Source organism: Mobula birostris, chromosome 16 (genome assembly GCF_030028105.1).
Source record: "Mobula birostris isolate sMobBir1 chromosome 16, sMobBir1.hap1, whole genome shotgun sequence".
Classification (NCBI taxonomy): domain Eukaryota; kingdom Metazoa; phylum Chordata; class Chondrichthyes; order Myliobatiformes; family Myliobatidae; genus Mobula; species Mobula birostris.
The window spans coordinates 2,678,799-2,694,845 of NC_092385.1; the positions used below are offsets into that span (position 1 = coordinate 2,678,799).

The 16,047-nt window shown below is 48.3% G+C and overlaps 1 protein-coding gene across 1 annotated transcript in view; it reads right to left on the bottom strand.

Annotated features, from left to right (window-relative positions):
* Positions 1–7,803: 7,803 nt before the first annotated feature.
* Positions 7,804–16,047, bottom strand: part of lamb2l (laminin, beta 2-like) — a 95,253-nt gene continuing 87,009 nt past the window's right edge. The window contains exon 30 of the mRNA XM_072280214.1: positions 7,804–10,775. Coding sequence (XP_072136315.1) covers positions 10,639–10,775 — 137 coding nt within the window. The 3' untranslated portion in view covers positions 7,804–10,638. The remainder of the gene's footprint in view (positions 10,776–16,047) is intronic.

Below are 16,047 nucleotides of genomic sequence, written 5' to 3' on the forward strand. Positions count from 1 at the left end.
TTTTGTTCGGTGTGTATATGTATTGTGGGTACACTGTGGTCCGGGGGGATGTTGTTTCGTTCGGTGTGTATATGTATTGTGGGTACACTGTGGTCAGGGCGGACGTTGTTTCGTTCGGTGTGTATATGTATTGTGGGTACACTGTGGTCCGGGGGGATGTTGTTTTGTTCGGTGTGTATATGTATTGTGGGTACACTGTGGTCCGGGTGGACGTCGTTTCGTTCGGTGTGTATATGTATTGTGGGTACACTGTGGTCTGGGGGGGACGTTGTTTCGTTCGGTGTGTATATGTATTGTGGGTACACTGTGGTCCGGGGGGACGTTGTTTCGTTCGGTGTGTATATGTATTGTGGGTACACTGTGGTCTGGGGGGGACGTTGTTTCGTTCGGTGTGTATATGTATTGTGGGTACACTGCGGCCCGGGGGGACATTGTTTTGTTCGGTGCATATATGTATTTTGGGTACACCGTTATTTGGGGCTTTTGGATCATCTGGAGACGGTAGGAGGTGAATCTTCTGATGGAACATGTGGGTGAAGCATTCAGCCTGGGCCCCACCCTCACTCAGGACAGGGATAATCTGGGACCCCTCTTCTCCCTCGCCAGTTTATTGTCCACTATTTCCTCTTACTGCTTCAACCAGCCATCCCCCAAGAAGCGGGTAATCACAGTCACACACCCGCATTCAGGGCTGTTGGCCACCTGCACCATTTGCTAGGTCTGTAACGTGACCCATGCCAGTGTGCAATATGTAGAGAGCTGGTGTGATTGTAACACAGCAGGTAGCATCTATGGAGGGGAATGAAGAGTTCACGTTTCAGGCCAAGACCCTTCATCTCCTGGAGAAGATGGTGCCTGTGAACATTGTGACCAACGGTGACATCCTTCACACCATTCACATAACTAGTTCCTTTACTTCCTTTACCACTGCTTTGAAACCTGATTCAGCTGCCTGTGATGCACGGTTTAACGCTGTGTTTTCAGGCTGATGCAGCAGTCGGGGTGCTTTGCTGTCCCGGAGGGAGTTCGATGAGGTATTGGCGAAGTGTACAGCACGAAGACAGGGCACAAGCCAATGATGGACTCCATTCCTCACCGATTAAGGCTTTGAGGAAAATTGAAATCAATGAGGAGGAGAGTGGAGGGTGAGTGGGTGTTTAGCGCCATATGCCTGCGTTTCAACGGTCCCTCGCACCCTCTCACTCAACGCTGCCGGAGGGTAGAGACAGAATCTGGTGTCTTGGGCAAGGTTTAATCGATGTGGTTCGTCGCTTGGACTCTGTCGTTCACATTGTGATGTGCTTCTGGTTTTTGGTTGCTGCGGTTTTTTTTGCTAAATTTGTTTGTGTGAACTGACTCTGCAGCCTGTAGTGAACAGGGAGCCTGACTGAACCGAACTACACTGACACTGAACAACTGGGAAAAGACAGGGAGCCTGACTGAACCGAACTACACTGACACTGAACAACTGGGAAAAGACAGGGAGCCTGACTGAACCGAACTACACTGACACTGAACAACTGGGAAAAGACAGGGAGCCTGACTGAACCGAACTACACTGACACTGAACAACTGGGAAAAGACAGGGAGCCTGACTGAACCGAACTACACTGACACTGAACAACTGGGAAAAGACAGGGAGCCTGACTGAACCGAACTACACTGACACTAAACAACTGGGTCATTTCACTGACTTTGTGGTTTGATGTTTTATATTCTGTGTGTTTCTCACTTCTTTTTTTGCCGCTTGAGGATTTCAGTATTTTCTTTGAAAGCGATCCATGGTTTCCTTTCTTTCATTAGTGCCTGTGAGGAGAGAAACCCCATAATTGTATACTGCATCCACACTTTGATAATAAATGTAGTTTGAATCTTTAATCTCTGAATCAGGACGGGAAAGGAAAGGGGAAGAAGCCAGAATAAGAAGGTGGGGGACAAGGGGGGTGTACAGGCTGGCAGGTGATAGATGAGTCCAGGTGAGGGGAATGAGGGTATGTGGGGGGAGGGGGTGAAGTGAGGTCTGGGAGGGAGAGGAGAGACCAGGTGAGGGGAATGTGGGTGTGTGGGGGGAGGGGGTGAAGTGAGGTCTGGGAGGGAGAGGAGAGACCAGGTGAGGGGAATGAGGGTATGTGGGGGGAGGGGGTGAAGTGAGGTCTGGGAGGGAGAGGAGAGACCAGGTGAGGGGAATGTGGGTGTGTGGGGGGAGGGGGTGAAGTGAGAAGCTGGAATTTCCAGTCCTGATGAAGAGTCTCGGACTGAAATGTTGACGGTTTATTTCCCTCTATGGACGCTGCCTGACCTGCTGAGTTCCTCCAGCATTTTGTATGCAGACATCCCACCCTGCAAAAACTCATTTCAAGGAGGTCTCAACCTCATAGCAGTCTGTGTCAATAAATTTGTTAATTTTGCAAGACATGAGATTCACAAGTGTTTTGTGAGACAGCTGATTTCTGAATTCTGTCTTAATGTGCCACGTTCACAATAGCTGCTGTCTTGGTTGATGAGCGGGCATAGTTTTTGCCATTGGTGAACCAGGAAACATTTTCCTGAATAGCTCGCCTGTGTGCTTACACACCTGGAATGGCAGGTTATGCTCATCGATGAAAGATGTAAAGTACACCTCAGCTCTAGTGACCTTCTCTGTCAGACTTTGGTTTTCTGCTGAAAAGAACTGTGAAATACTTGAGCAGCCTTCCCTGCGCTTAGCCTCCCTAATACATTGTGGTCCCTGAAAGAAATAAAAGCATAAGGTGTGTCCTTATTACAGGTGTGCGGCGCTTAATGTCCATTCGGGCAACGTCAGATCGCATATACATCTGCAGTCACACACACACACACACACACACAAACCCTGCAATAATCGGGATCAGAACTTACTTTTTTACATGGAAATGGGGGATTTTAAATGAGTGGTTTAGAAGTTCTGTATCTTCAAGTTTAAGTTTATTGTCATCTGGCTGATTGTCCACAAACGAAACAACCTCTGTCCGGACCACGGTGTAGCCACAATACATACATCACACACACCACATAAAACAATATATTACCACATTATTTAATAAAATGTAATTCAAAATGCATATAAAGTGCGCAGCACAGGTAAACAGTTCGCTGTCCTAATGACGAGACCTCGGTGGGAGCCGGCTATTTATTAAAATCGGTTTTTCTTCTGAAAACGGTTCTGCTTAAACCCAGCCCACTGCGGGCTTCGATGTACCTGTAAGTGGAAGTGTTTCAGCAAAAGAACCCCGAAGAATTTGCTTGCTGCGAGCGTGTTTTTAAAGATATCTTAACGGATGATTTTGGAATTTTGCTCCAATTTAAACCTCGCTCTAATCCCCTTTAAGATGCCCGTATAGGACAGCCTCGCGTAGTCAGGCTGTCACCGCCAGCCTTGGGAATTTCTTTGCCAGGCTTTTGTACTTAACCTCTGACAGTTGTCCGGATGATTTCAGCGTCATTACCGACGGCAGTAGCTGAACTGATGGAATATGGAAGAGAGAGAAAGGTCGATTGTAAAGCCCGCCCACAGAGAAAACTGATAGGTCTACTTAGCACAAAGCGAGATCTAGCAGGATTCATTCATTTTCTTTCCTTCTTTTTTTCCCTCTCCCTCTCTAAAAAATCGACTCCCGGGATATTGTATATAATTTGCGGGCATCAGGGAGCCGCTATCGGTATACGGTAGACTCCCGGAACTCCCGGGAGAGGTGGGATGACTGTGTATGTGTTGCTCTGAATTCCCAGCATCTGCAGATTCTCGTGATGGTGATTATGGATGATATTTTCATTGGTCTTATGAAATACTATGAGAGGCGGAGTGAGGGAGATGGAATTTGACAACAAACCTGGCTAAGCTTCTGAATCAGCATCACCTGAGGTCCTGTTTTACAGGGAATACTGCCAGTGTCTCATGATGGAAACAGAATCTAAAATTGGAAGGTGCAGCCTAGACAAGTGCTGAGGGTTGGGTACAGAGAGATGCGCCAGGCTCTGCTCCTTCCCAAGCTACCAGGCCAGGCCATTAACTTACCGTTTCCAGGCCGGGACATTAACTACCAGCCTGGACAGTAACTTACCATTTCCAGGCCAGGACATTAACTACCAGGCTGGGCCAATAATTTCCTCTGGCTGCTTGTGTGTTGCTCTAGATTCCAGCCTCTGCTGTCCTGTTTCTCGAAGTGTCATTGCCTGGTTGTCTAGTCGACAATGGGACGGTGTAGGGTGACAGGGTGGAGATACGTCTCGCCAAAGGAGGTTCAAGGTGCTCCTCTTCCCTCCGTGAGCCTGCATGTCACCCTTGGGCAAGGTGTAGCACCTGCTTAGCCCCTGATCAGGGTCACGCGAAGCCGTGGGATCAGGTGGTGGATGGTCATATGAGCAGTTGGTGCAGATCACAAGTCCTGGTTATGCGACCACTGACACCAGGCAGACAGTCTCTGAAGAGTATTGATAATGGCTGGGGTCACCCATGTTGCAAAGACACTGCCCAGAAGAAACCAATGGCAAATCACTTCTGTAGAACAGTCATGGTCAACAGGTGGAAGACCATAATCACCCATGTCATATGAAAGGGCACATGATGATGATGGGGCTATGTGGGAGGGAAGGGTTAAGTTGATCCTGGAGTGGGTTAAACAGACAGCACATTGTGGGCCGTTTGATGTCTTACCAAAAGCAAACGTTTCCAGTGCAGACACAGGAAAGGGCAGATGTTATATCTGGAGTAACTCACAATGTGCTGCACCAAGTCAATGGGTTGAGCAGTGTCTGTGGGGGAGAAGGGACCCTGCTTCAGGAGTTGAGAGCAGTAGGAACCACAGTGAGAGTTGGCGTTCCTTAACGAGACTTCGCAACGGAAAGTTGAGAGACTGCAGTCGCTGACGTTCAGCAACGCACCATCCATTGGCAGGTCTCAACCGGAAACACTGGCAATCCCTCTCCACCACAGATGCTGCTACACTCACAGAGTGCCTCCAGAAGGTGGTTCACTGCTATAAACAGTTCCAGGCTTCCTGATCCCGGGAATTCTGACTATCGCTCCCCCTCCAGCCGAGTGTACTTTGCTCTGAACGCCCAGACCTGGCGAAACCTCGTGTGGTGATGAGGTGAGGAGCCCTGTGGCCGAGACTGCCCCTCCCTGCACAGGGAGGGTGGGGTGGATTGTGAATCTCTTTATGCCAGTGAACAGTAACCAACATTGGAAAAGTATTATTTTATTTGTGGTGTTTAATACAGCTACGTGATAATAACTCTCCACTGTAGTGAGAATGAAACAGCTCATCACAAGTAATCTAGAGAGAGTAAATACACAGGGCAGCTTTAGACTGTTAAACAGAATGAGGCCATTCAGCCCACTGAGTCTGCTCCACCATTCCGTCATGGCTGATTTATTATCCCTCTCAACCCCATTCTCCCGTTTTCTCCCTATAACTTCTGACGCTCTGACTAATCAATAACCTATCAATCTCCACTTTAAGTATACAGTATCCAATGCCTTGGCCTCCACAGATTCCCCTCCCTCTGACAAAAGAAATTCCTCCTCATCTCTGTTCTAAAGGGACATCCCTCTATTCTGAGGCTGTACCCTCTGGTCTCAGACCCTCCCACTATAGGAAATATTCTCTCCAAGCCTACTGTATCTTGGACTTTCAGTATTCAGAAGGTTTCAATGAGATTCCCTCGTCATTCTTCCAGTACCAGTCAGCACTGCCTGGGCGAAAGCAGAGAGAGTTTTACTTGCCTAATGCAGGATCACACTGAAGGGGAAAGTAGGGGGAGGGAGCTGGGCGCAGTGGCCTGATCAACTCCCCCAGCAAAACCTCTGCTACTGAATCATCTCAGGATGACCGTGTCCCTGGGTCCCTGAGCACTGGGAGTTAGTGTCAGCAGATGTAATGCATGATAGTGTTCACACTTAGACTACTGTGCTCAGTCCTGGTCACCTCATTACAGGAACGATGTGGAAGCTTCAGAGAGGGTGCAGAGGAGATTCACCAGGATGCTGCCTGGACTAGAGAGCATATCTGTTGAGGATGGGTTGAGAGAGCTGGGGTTTTCTCCTTGGAGTGAAGGAGGATGAAAGGTGATTTGATAGAGGTGTACAAGTTATTAAGAGGCAGAGATCGAGTGGACAGCTGGAGAGGAAATGGCTAATACGAAGGGGCATAATTTTAAGGAGATTGGAGGAACGTGTAGGGGGATGTCAGGGGTAGGGGTTTTTTTTCCACAGAGATTGGTGGGTGTGTGGAACACCCAACCAGGATGCTGGTAGAGGCAGATACATTAGGGGCATTTAAGAAACTCTTAGGCAGGCACAGGGATGATAGAAAACTGGAGGATTATGTGGGAGAGAAGGGCTTCATTGATCTTGGTGTAGGTTAAAAGGTTAAGACACGAGGGATCCAAGGCAGGCTGGCTAACTGGATTAGATATCAATTTTGTGACAGGAGGCAGAGGGCCATGGTGGATGGATGCTTTCCTGTCTGGAGGTTCGTGACCAGTTCTGTATTGTAAGAAACAGTACTGGGAACCTTGTTGCTAGTGATAGATATTAATGGCGAAGGTAGATATAGGGGATGTGATTATAATGACACAGAGGATATTGGCAGTGGGGACAGTAAGGAAGACTGGTCAAGGTTACATCTGGATACAGATCAGAAGGAAAGTTGGGCAGAGTGTTGGCAGATCAAATTTAATCCCAGCAACTGTGAGGTGATTCAGTTTGGGATGTCAATAGGGAGAGGACATGGTACAGTAACAGGTGGGGTTCTAAGGCACGTCGATGAACAGAGAGAGCAAGTTCTCAGGTTCTCAGTTTCCTGACAGTAGGTAGGTAGCGTAGTGGAGAAGACATACAGCGTGTTTGTCTTCACAGAAACTGGGACATTATGTTGCAAACTTTATGAAACACTGGCTAGACCTCACATAGAGAACTGTGTGCATTTCTGGTCACCACATATGTTAAAGGAAGGGTGTGGTCATACTGGAGACAGCACAGAGGCTCACCAGGAAGCTGCTGATATTGCAGGACTTCAGTTATGGGGAAGGATTGGACAGGCCGGGTTTACTTTCCCTGGAGTGAAGAATATTGAGCGGTGACTTGAGAGACAGATAAGTGAGAGGCAGCAGGATTCAAGGGTATCTGAGAGATAAGGTAAGATATTCACACCGAGAGTAGCTGATATCTGGAACTTGCTGCCAGAGGAAGTGATTGTATCAAATAAAATCACTGTGATTAAAAGGCATTTAGACAGACACAGACAATACAATGGGCAAAGCATAGAATGATATTCTGTCGTACAACACAGAAACAGGGCAGTCCGTCCATTGTTCTGTGCTGCTTTGTCAGTGTTTCCCTTTGATATCCACTGACCTCGGGGGGGTGGGTGTGTGTGTGTGTGTGATAGTGTGTGTGAGAGAGAGTGTGTGTGTGTGTGTGTGTGAGAGAGAGTGTGTGTGAGAGAGAGTGTGTGTGTGTGTGTGTGTGTGTGTGTGTGTGAGTGTGTGTGTGTGTGAGAGTGTGTGTGATAGTGTGTGTGTGTGTGAGAGAGAGTGTGTGTGTGTGTGTGTGAGTGTGTGAGAGTGTGTGTGTGTGTGAGAGTGTGTGTGAGAGAGAGTGTGTGTGTGTGTGTGTGAGAGTGTGTGTGTGTGTGTGTGTGAGTGTGTGTGTGTGTGTGTGTAAGAGTGTGAGTGTGTGTGTGTGTGTGAGTGTGAGAGTGTGTGTGTGTGAGTGTGAGAGTGTGTGTGCGTGTGAGAGTGTGTGTGTGTGTGTGAGTGTGAGATAATGTGTGTGTAAGACTGTGTGAGTGTGAGTGTGTGTGTGTGAGTGTGAGATAATGTGTGTGTGAGTGTGAGTGTGTGTGTGAGTGTGTGTATGTGAGTGTGTGCTGGTGTTTCTATCTACAAAAGGAATTCATGTGCACTCTGTGACTCCCCTCAGTTCACCATCTTCCTGCCACAGAGGCCATTGCACCAGGTGGCCCGGGGAACTTCTGAAAGGAGTGAAGGGGAGGGAATGGCAAGGAGAGGAGGAGGGGGATTTGAGGAGGAGCAGGGGGTGGGAGGGAAGGAGGGGGGGGCAATCTTTCACACACTGCCACACTCACCCACATACATGCAGACAGAGGAGGATGTAGGTTGCTGTGCAGGAAAGGGTGGGGAGGAAGGGACAGGCAAACAGCAATCTCGGGCAGAGACACAGGGACTGGGAAAGACAGGACTGCCGTCCCAGGCTCTGCAACGTACAGGCGGGCGGTGGTGGGGAGCAACCACTGCACGGACAGGTGTGGGGTGGGGGTTGTCAGTGAGGGAGACAGGGATTGAGGGTAGGAGAGGGTCAGTGAAGGAGACAGGGACGGACAGGCTTGGGGAGGGTCAGCGACTGTGTGGTAGAGGGAGGGTTGTGGAGTGGGGGAGTGGGACAAGAAGAAGGAATCTGATAGGGAAGGAGAGTGGGCCATGGGAGAAAGAGAATGAGGAGAGGAAGCGGGGGGAGGTGATGGGCAGATGAGGTGAAGAGAGGGGGCAAGAAGGGGACCAAAACGGGGAACAGAAAAAGAGAGAAGGAGGGGGTGGGGAGAAACTGATGTACATATCAGCCGGTTGGACATTAATGTGCAGGTAAGCCTACAGAGGGGAAGGTGAAGAAAAGTTGGTCTGTAATTGCAAGAGGCTCACAGAGGAGCACTGATGGGGTGAATGTGCATCGTATTTTATCCAGCGCCGCTGGAAGAGGAGCCAGAGGGCACAGGTTTCGGGGGAGAGAGGAGAGATTTTAACAGGACCTCTTCATACAGAGAGTGGGAGTGTGTGGGATGAGCTGCCAGAGGAAAGTGAAATGAACGGAACTGAACTGCACGTTCCTCAACTGCCTCAGGGACTTTGTGGTTTGATGATTTATATTCTGTGTGTCTTTTTTTAACTTGTTTTTTGCCATTTACGCGATTTGTTCTTTTTTGTGCGTTGGGTGTTTGATGCTGTCCTTTGCACGAGTATCTCTTTTTTTGGTGGCTGTCTGTGGGGAGACGAATGTACACTGTATATATACTTTGATAACAAATGTACTTTGAATCTTTGAGGAAGTGGTTAAGGCAGGTACATTAACAATATTTAAAACAGGTATATGGAGTGGAAAAGGTTAGAGAGATACATCTGGCCAAAGGGGTTGGCTTAGATGGTAGTGTTGGTCAGCACAGACAAATGGGCCAAATGGCCTGCTCCCACACTGTGGGGCTCTGGCTCCGAGACCACAGGTATCTTGCTCCAATTATCCAGGGCCCTGGTGAGGACATACCTGTCACACAGAGTACAGATCTGGTCCCCTTCCCTGGGGAAGGAGCCACTTACAATAGTAAGGGTCAGCAAAGGTTCACCACATTGATTCCTGCTGCCAAGGGTTTGTCAGAGAGGACAGGTTAACCAGACCACTCCTGTATTCCTCTGAGTTTAGATAAATGAGAAGTGATCTCACAGAAATTCTTTCAGGGCTTGGCAGTGTGGGAGTGGGGCTGATGCCTGTCCCCAGTTGGGAAGGCTGAAGCAGGAGCTCTCTGTCCCAGAACAGGGGCTGGGAGTGTCGGCCGTTCAGGACAGAAAAGAGACCAGGTTCATGCACAGGTACCAGGTGGTGAGTCTTTGCAACTCGCTGTCCGGAGGGCACCCTGAGGCTCCGTCACTGAAGGAACCGAGTTTAATTTGGCATTGTGTTCAACATAGACATGGTGTGAGGGAGCGTGAGTGAGAGAGACAGGGGGAGAGACAGAGAGAGACATTAGATATTGTGATTGAGGGGAGAGGTCTCACTGCAGGAAGCTGATGTTGATGGTGTTGAGATGGATTGCAGAGAGGGCTGAATAGCCACCCACCTCTCCATTTTGTGAAGGGTCAATACGACAACAATAGTATGAGCACGCGGATGGTACGTCACCTGTTAGAGTCATCCAGACAGACAGGATGGACACTGGCCCTCTGGCATACTGACAATGGTGCCCACCCAGGTTAGTCTCAATTCCCTGTGTCCAGCGCGTATCTCTCCAAGCCTCATGCCCGCATGTATCTGTCCGAGTGTTGCTTAAATGATACTATTGACCCTGCCTCAACCACTTCCTCGTTCTGTATACTCACCACCCTCTGTGTGAAAAAGTTATCATTCAGCTCCCTGTTAAATCCTTCCCCTCTCATCATAAACCTATGCCCCCAGTTTTGGTTCCCCTACCCTAGGGAAAAGATTGTTACTGTCCATCATATCTCTGTCTCTTATAATTTTAAACATGTCTGTAAGGTTTCCTCTCACTCTCCTACCTTCCAAGGAATAAAGACCCAGCCTGGACGACCTCTCCCTATCAGAGGTCCTATGTTTCAATAACATCCTCGTAAATCTGGCAATCCTCAAACAGTGACTGAAACTGCAGAGCAAGTGTGGTTCTCTGTCCTGGCAACATCCTGGTAAACATCACAAACTCAAGGGAATATCTAATGTTGAAATTGCTGGCTGGTTGGGATTGCCTGCACTGATGAACGGCTGATTACCGCGCCTTTCTGTTAGCAGGAGCTGAGGGTCCCAGTAACTCGAGAGGAGAAGGCAGAGAAGAGAAGGAGATGGAGATCAGTGTGGCAGCATTGATCAGAGGCCAGGGGTCAGGCGCAGTAGCCGTAGTACTGTGACCGCTCACGGATGTATTCGAGTAGCTCCGACACGTTCTCCTCCAGCGCCTGGAGCTGTTCCACCTTCTGCTCCATCAGTCGTTCGTTTCTTTCAAACTTCTTCTGCAGAGCTGTCGAGGGAGCAGATCCAATGAGGAATGCAGAGTCACAGTGACACTCCTGTCCCCCAATCCAACCAGAGTCACAGTGACACCCCTGTCCCCCAGTCCCACGAGAGTCACAGTGACACCCCTGTCCCCAGTCCCACAACCAGACTCACAGTGACACCCCTGTCCCCCAGTCCCACAACCAGAGTCACAGTGACACCCCTGTCCCCCAGTCCCACAACCAGAGTCACAGTGACACCCCGTCCCCCAGTCCCACGAGAGTTACAGTAACACCCCTGTCCCCCAGTCCCACAACCAGACTCACAGTAACACCCCTGTCCCCCAGTCCCACAACCAGAGTCACAGTAATACCTCTGTCCCCCAGTCCCACAACCAGAGTCACAGTGACACCCCTGTCCACAGTCCCACAACCAGAGTCACAGTGACACTCCTGTCCCCCAGTCCCACAACCGGAGTCACAGTGACACCCCTGTCCCCAGTCCCACAACCGGTGTCACAGGAACACCCCTGTCCCCCAGTCCCACAACCAGAGTCACAGTAACACCCTTGTCCACAGTCCCACAACCAGAGTCACAGTGACACCCCAGTCCCCCAGTCCAACAACCAGAGTCACAGTGACACCCCGTCCCCCAGTCCCACAACCGGAGTCACAGAAACACCCCTGTCCCCCAGTCCCACAACGAGAGTCACAGTGACACCCCTGTTCCCCAGTCCCACAACCAGAGTCACAGTGACACCCGTGTCCCCAGTCCCACAACCAGAGTCACAGTGACACTCCTGTCCCCAGTCCCACAACCAGAGTCACAGTGACACCCCTGTCCCCCAGTCCCACAACCGGAGTCACAGTAACACCCCTGTCCCCCAGTCCCACAACCAGAGTCACAGTGACACCCCTGTCCCCCAGTCCCACGAGAGTCACAGTGACACCCCTGTCCCCCAGTCCAACAACCAGAGTCACAGTGACACCCCTGTCCCCCAGTCCCACAACGAGAGTCACAGTGACACCCCATCCCCAGTCCCACAACCGGAGTCACAGTGACACCCTGTCCCCCAGTCCCACAACCAGAGTCACAGTGACACCCCTCCCCAGTCCAACAACCAGAGTCACAGTGACACCCCTGTCCACAGTCCCACAACGAGAGTCACAGTAACACCCCTGTCCCCCAGTCCAACAACCAGAGTCACAGTGACACCCCTGTCCCCCAGTCCCACAACGAGAGTCACACCTGGTCACCAGTCCCACAACCAGAGTCACAGTGACACCCCTGTCCACAGTCCCACAACGAGAGTCACAGTAACACCCCTGTCCCCCAGTCCAACAACCAGAGTCACAGTGACACCCCATCCCCCAGTCCCACAACGAGAGTCACACCTGGTCACCAGTCCCACAACCAGAGTCACAGTGACACCCCTGTCCCCAGTCCCACAACCAGAGTCACAGTGACACCCCTGTCCCCAGTTCAACAACCAGAGTCACAGTGACACCCTGTCCCCAGTCCCACAACCAGAGTCACAGTGACACCCCTGTCCCCAGTCCCACAACCGAAATGCACAGTGCGATCCCAGTCAGCTGAACAGCCGGTTACCAAGGCCTGCAGCAAATTTCTACAGATGTCTCGTGGACAGCATTGTATCTCCATCTGGTACAGAGAGGCCACTGCGCAGGATCGGAAAAAGCTGCAGAAGTTTGTAAACTCAGCCGCCCCCCCCCCCCATATGTTTAAGGGACGGTCCCTGGTGAAGGTGTTATCTGGCACCAAGGGTGCTCCCCATCCCCTTCCTGTTGGGGAAGAGGTGCAGGAGCCTGAATACGAACTGTCCACAATCCACAATCCACGTACAGCTTCTTCCCCTCCACCACAGATTTCTGAATGGTCTGTGAACCCACAAACTCAACTTCGATATTCAGAATCAGAGTGCAATTTGCTATCACTGACGTAGTTTGTGAAATTTGTTGTTTTGTGGCAGTAGTAGAATTCAATAAATAAATGTACTATAAGTTACTATATGGATATACTATACTATAATATATACACTTATAGGGGTGTATTATAGACCATCAAATGGGGAGTGAGAATTGGAGGAGCAAATTTGTAAGGATATTTGTAGTAAGCACAAGGTTGTGATTGTGGGAGATTTTAATTTTCCACACATAGACTGGGAAGCCCATACTGTAAAAGGGCTGGATGGTTTAGAGTTTGTAAAATGTGTGCAGGATAGTTTTTTGCAGCTATACATAGAGGTACCAACTAGAGAAGGGGCAGTGTTGGATCTCCTGTTAGGGAAAGAGATAGGGCAGGTGACAAAGGTATGTGTTGGGGAACACTTCGGGTCCAGTGATCACAATGCCATTAGTTTCAATATAATTATGGAGAAGGATAGGTCTGGATCCAGGGTTAAGATTTTTGATTGGAGAAGGGCTAACTGTGAGGTGATGCGACAGGATTTAGAAAGAGTGGATTGGCACAATTTGTTTTATGGGAAAGATGTAATCGAGAAATGGAGGTCATTTAAAGGTGAAATTTTGAGGGTACAGAATCCTTATATTCCTGTTAGGTTGAAAGGAAAGGTTAAAAGTTTGAGAGATCTATGGTTTTCAAGGGATATTGGAATCTTGGTTCGGAAAAAGAGAGATATCTACAATAAATATAGGCAGCATGGAGTAAATGAGGTGCTCGAGGAATATAAAGAATGTAAAAAGAATCTTAAGAAAGAAATTAGAAAAGCTAAAAGTAGTTATAGAAAGTATGATGATTAAAGAAGAGGAAGTACTGGCGCTTTTAAGGAATATAAAAGTGGATAAGTCTCTGGGTCCTGACAAGATATTCCCTAGGACCTTGAGGGAATTTAGTGTAGAAATAGCAGGGGCTCTGACAGAAATATTTCAAATGTCATTAGAAACAGGGATGGTGCCGGAGGATTGGCGTATTGCTCATGTTGTTCCGTTGTTTAAAAAGAGTTCTAAGAGTAAACCTAGCAATTATCGGCCTGTGAGTTTGACGTCAGTGGTGGGTAAATTGATGGAAGGTATTCGTAGAGATGGTATATATAATTATCTGGATAGGCAGGGTCTGATTAGGAGCAGTCAACATGGATTTGTGGGTGGAAGGTCATGTTTGACAAATCTTATTGAATTTTTTGAAGAGGTTGAAAGTTGACAAGGGTAAAGCGGTGGATGTTGTCTATATGGACTTCAGTAAGGCCTTTGACAAGGTTCCACACGGAAGGTTAGTTAGGAAGGTTCAATCGTTAGGTATTAATATTGAAGTAGTAAAATGGATTCAGCAGTGGCTGGATGGGAGATGCCAGAGAGTAGTGGTGGATAACTGTTTGTCAGATTGGAGGTTGGTGACTAGTGGTGTGCCTCTACTCTACAGATCTACTGATCTGTACTGGATCCAATGTTGTTTGTCATATACATTAATGATCTGGATGATGGGGTGGTAAATTGGATTAGTAAGTATGCAGATGATACTAAGATAGATGGAGTTGCGGATAATGAAGTAGGTTTTCAAAGCTTGCAGAGAGATTTAGGCCAGTTAGAAGAGTGGGCTGAAAGATGGCAGATGGAGTTTAATGCTGATAAATGTGAGGTGGTACATTTTGGTAGGACTAATCAAAATAGGACATACATGGTAAATGGTAGGGCATTGAAGAATGCAGTAGAACAGAGGGATCTAGGAATAATGGTGTATAGTTCCCTGAAGGTGGAATCTCATGTGGATAGGGTGGTGAAGAAAGCTTTTGGTTTGCTGGCCTTTATAAATCAGAGCATTGAGTATAGGAGTTGGGATGTAATGTTGAAATTGTACAAGGCATTGGTGAGGCCAAATTTGGAGTATTATGTACAGTTCTGGTCATCGAATTATAGGAGATGTCAACAAAATAGAGAGAGTACACAGAAGCTTTACTAGAATATTACCTGGGTTTCATCTCCTAAGTTACAGAGAAAGGTTGAACAAGTTGGGTCTTTATTCTTTGGAGCGTAGAAGGTTGAGTGGGGGCTTGATAGAGGTATTTAATATTATGAGAGGGACAGATAGAGTTGACATGGATAGGCTTTTTCCATTGAGAGTGGGGGAGATTCAAACAAGAGGACATGAGTTGAGAGTTAAAGGGCAAAAGTTTAGGGGTAACATGAGGGGGAACTTCTTTACTCAGAGAGTGGTAGCTGTGTGGAACGAGCTTCCAGCAGAAGTGGTTGAGGCAGGTTCGATGTTGTCATTTAAAGTTAAATTGGATAGGTATATGGACAGGAAAGGAACGGAGGATTATGGGCTGAATGCAGGTCGGTGGGACTGGGTGAGAGTAAGAGTTCGGCACGGACTAGAGGGGCCGAGATGGGCTGTTTCTGTGCTGTAATTGTTATATGGTTATATGGAATATATATATATCTCTATCTACAGTATATATGTGTGTGTAAATAATAATTACAATCAGAAACATACAGACATTAAATTAAATAATCTGTGCAAAAGGAGAGTGTAAAAAGTGAGGTAGTGTTTTCATGGGTTCAATGTCCATTCAGAAATTGGATGGCGGAAGGGAAGAAGCTGTCCTGAATCGTTGAGTGTGTGTCTCAGACTCCTGAACCTCCTACCTGATGGTAGCAGTGAGGAGAGGCCATTATTTACACTATTTATTTGTAAATACGCACTGGCATTTGTGTATTTATATCCACACTTTAGCCTCTAACTTTATTCCCTATATATTTCTTTATAATTGTTGAATGTTGTTCTTTGTTGTTGAACATCAGGGCAAATTCCCCACCCACGTCTACGTACATGGAATGGTGAATAAAGTTGATCGATCCTCATTTTGTCATTGATGGTATTTTTATGTCTTTGAACAGTACTGCTGCCACAAAACAACAAATTCTGATTCGGACCAGCCTCCTCAGGTGGGCTTCAGGTTCCAGCCTCTCTGCAGGAGGACAATGTTTTAACGGGCAGCAATCGACATATCGACATCCTCTGGGCGCTCGAGGGCAGCGCTAACACAAGTGAGCCAACCCCTCGTTCATACTCAAAGCAAATCAGAGCCCAAAGGGAACTCATTGACTGAAGGGCTGACCACTGGACATTGGTCCCTGGTGCTCCCTCTGTATGGCCACTCGTGCAAAGAGAGAGACACCATCAGGTAGAGTGCTGGTTACTGTGTGGCTTGGAGGGAGCCATCCATCCCTCCTACCCTACAATCCTCAATCTCCTCCAGCACAGCATCCCTGAACATCATCGCTCTTCCTCAGCTCTCTCCTCCTGACCCCGGAACTCCC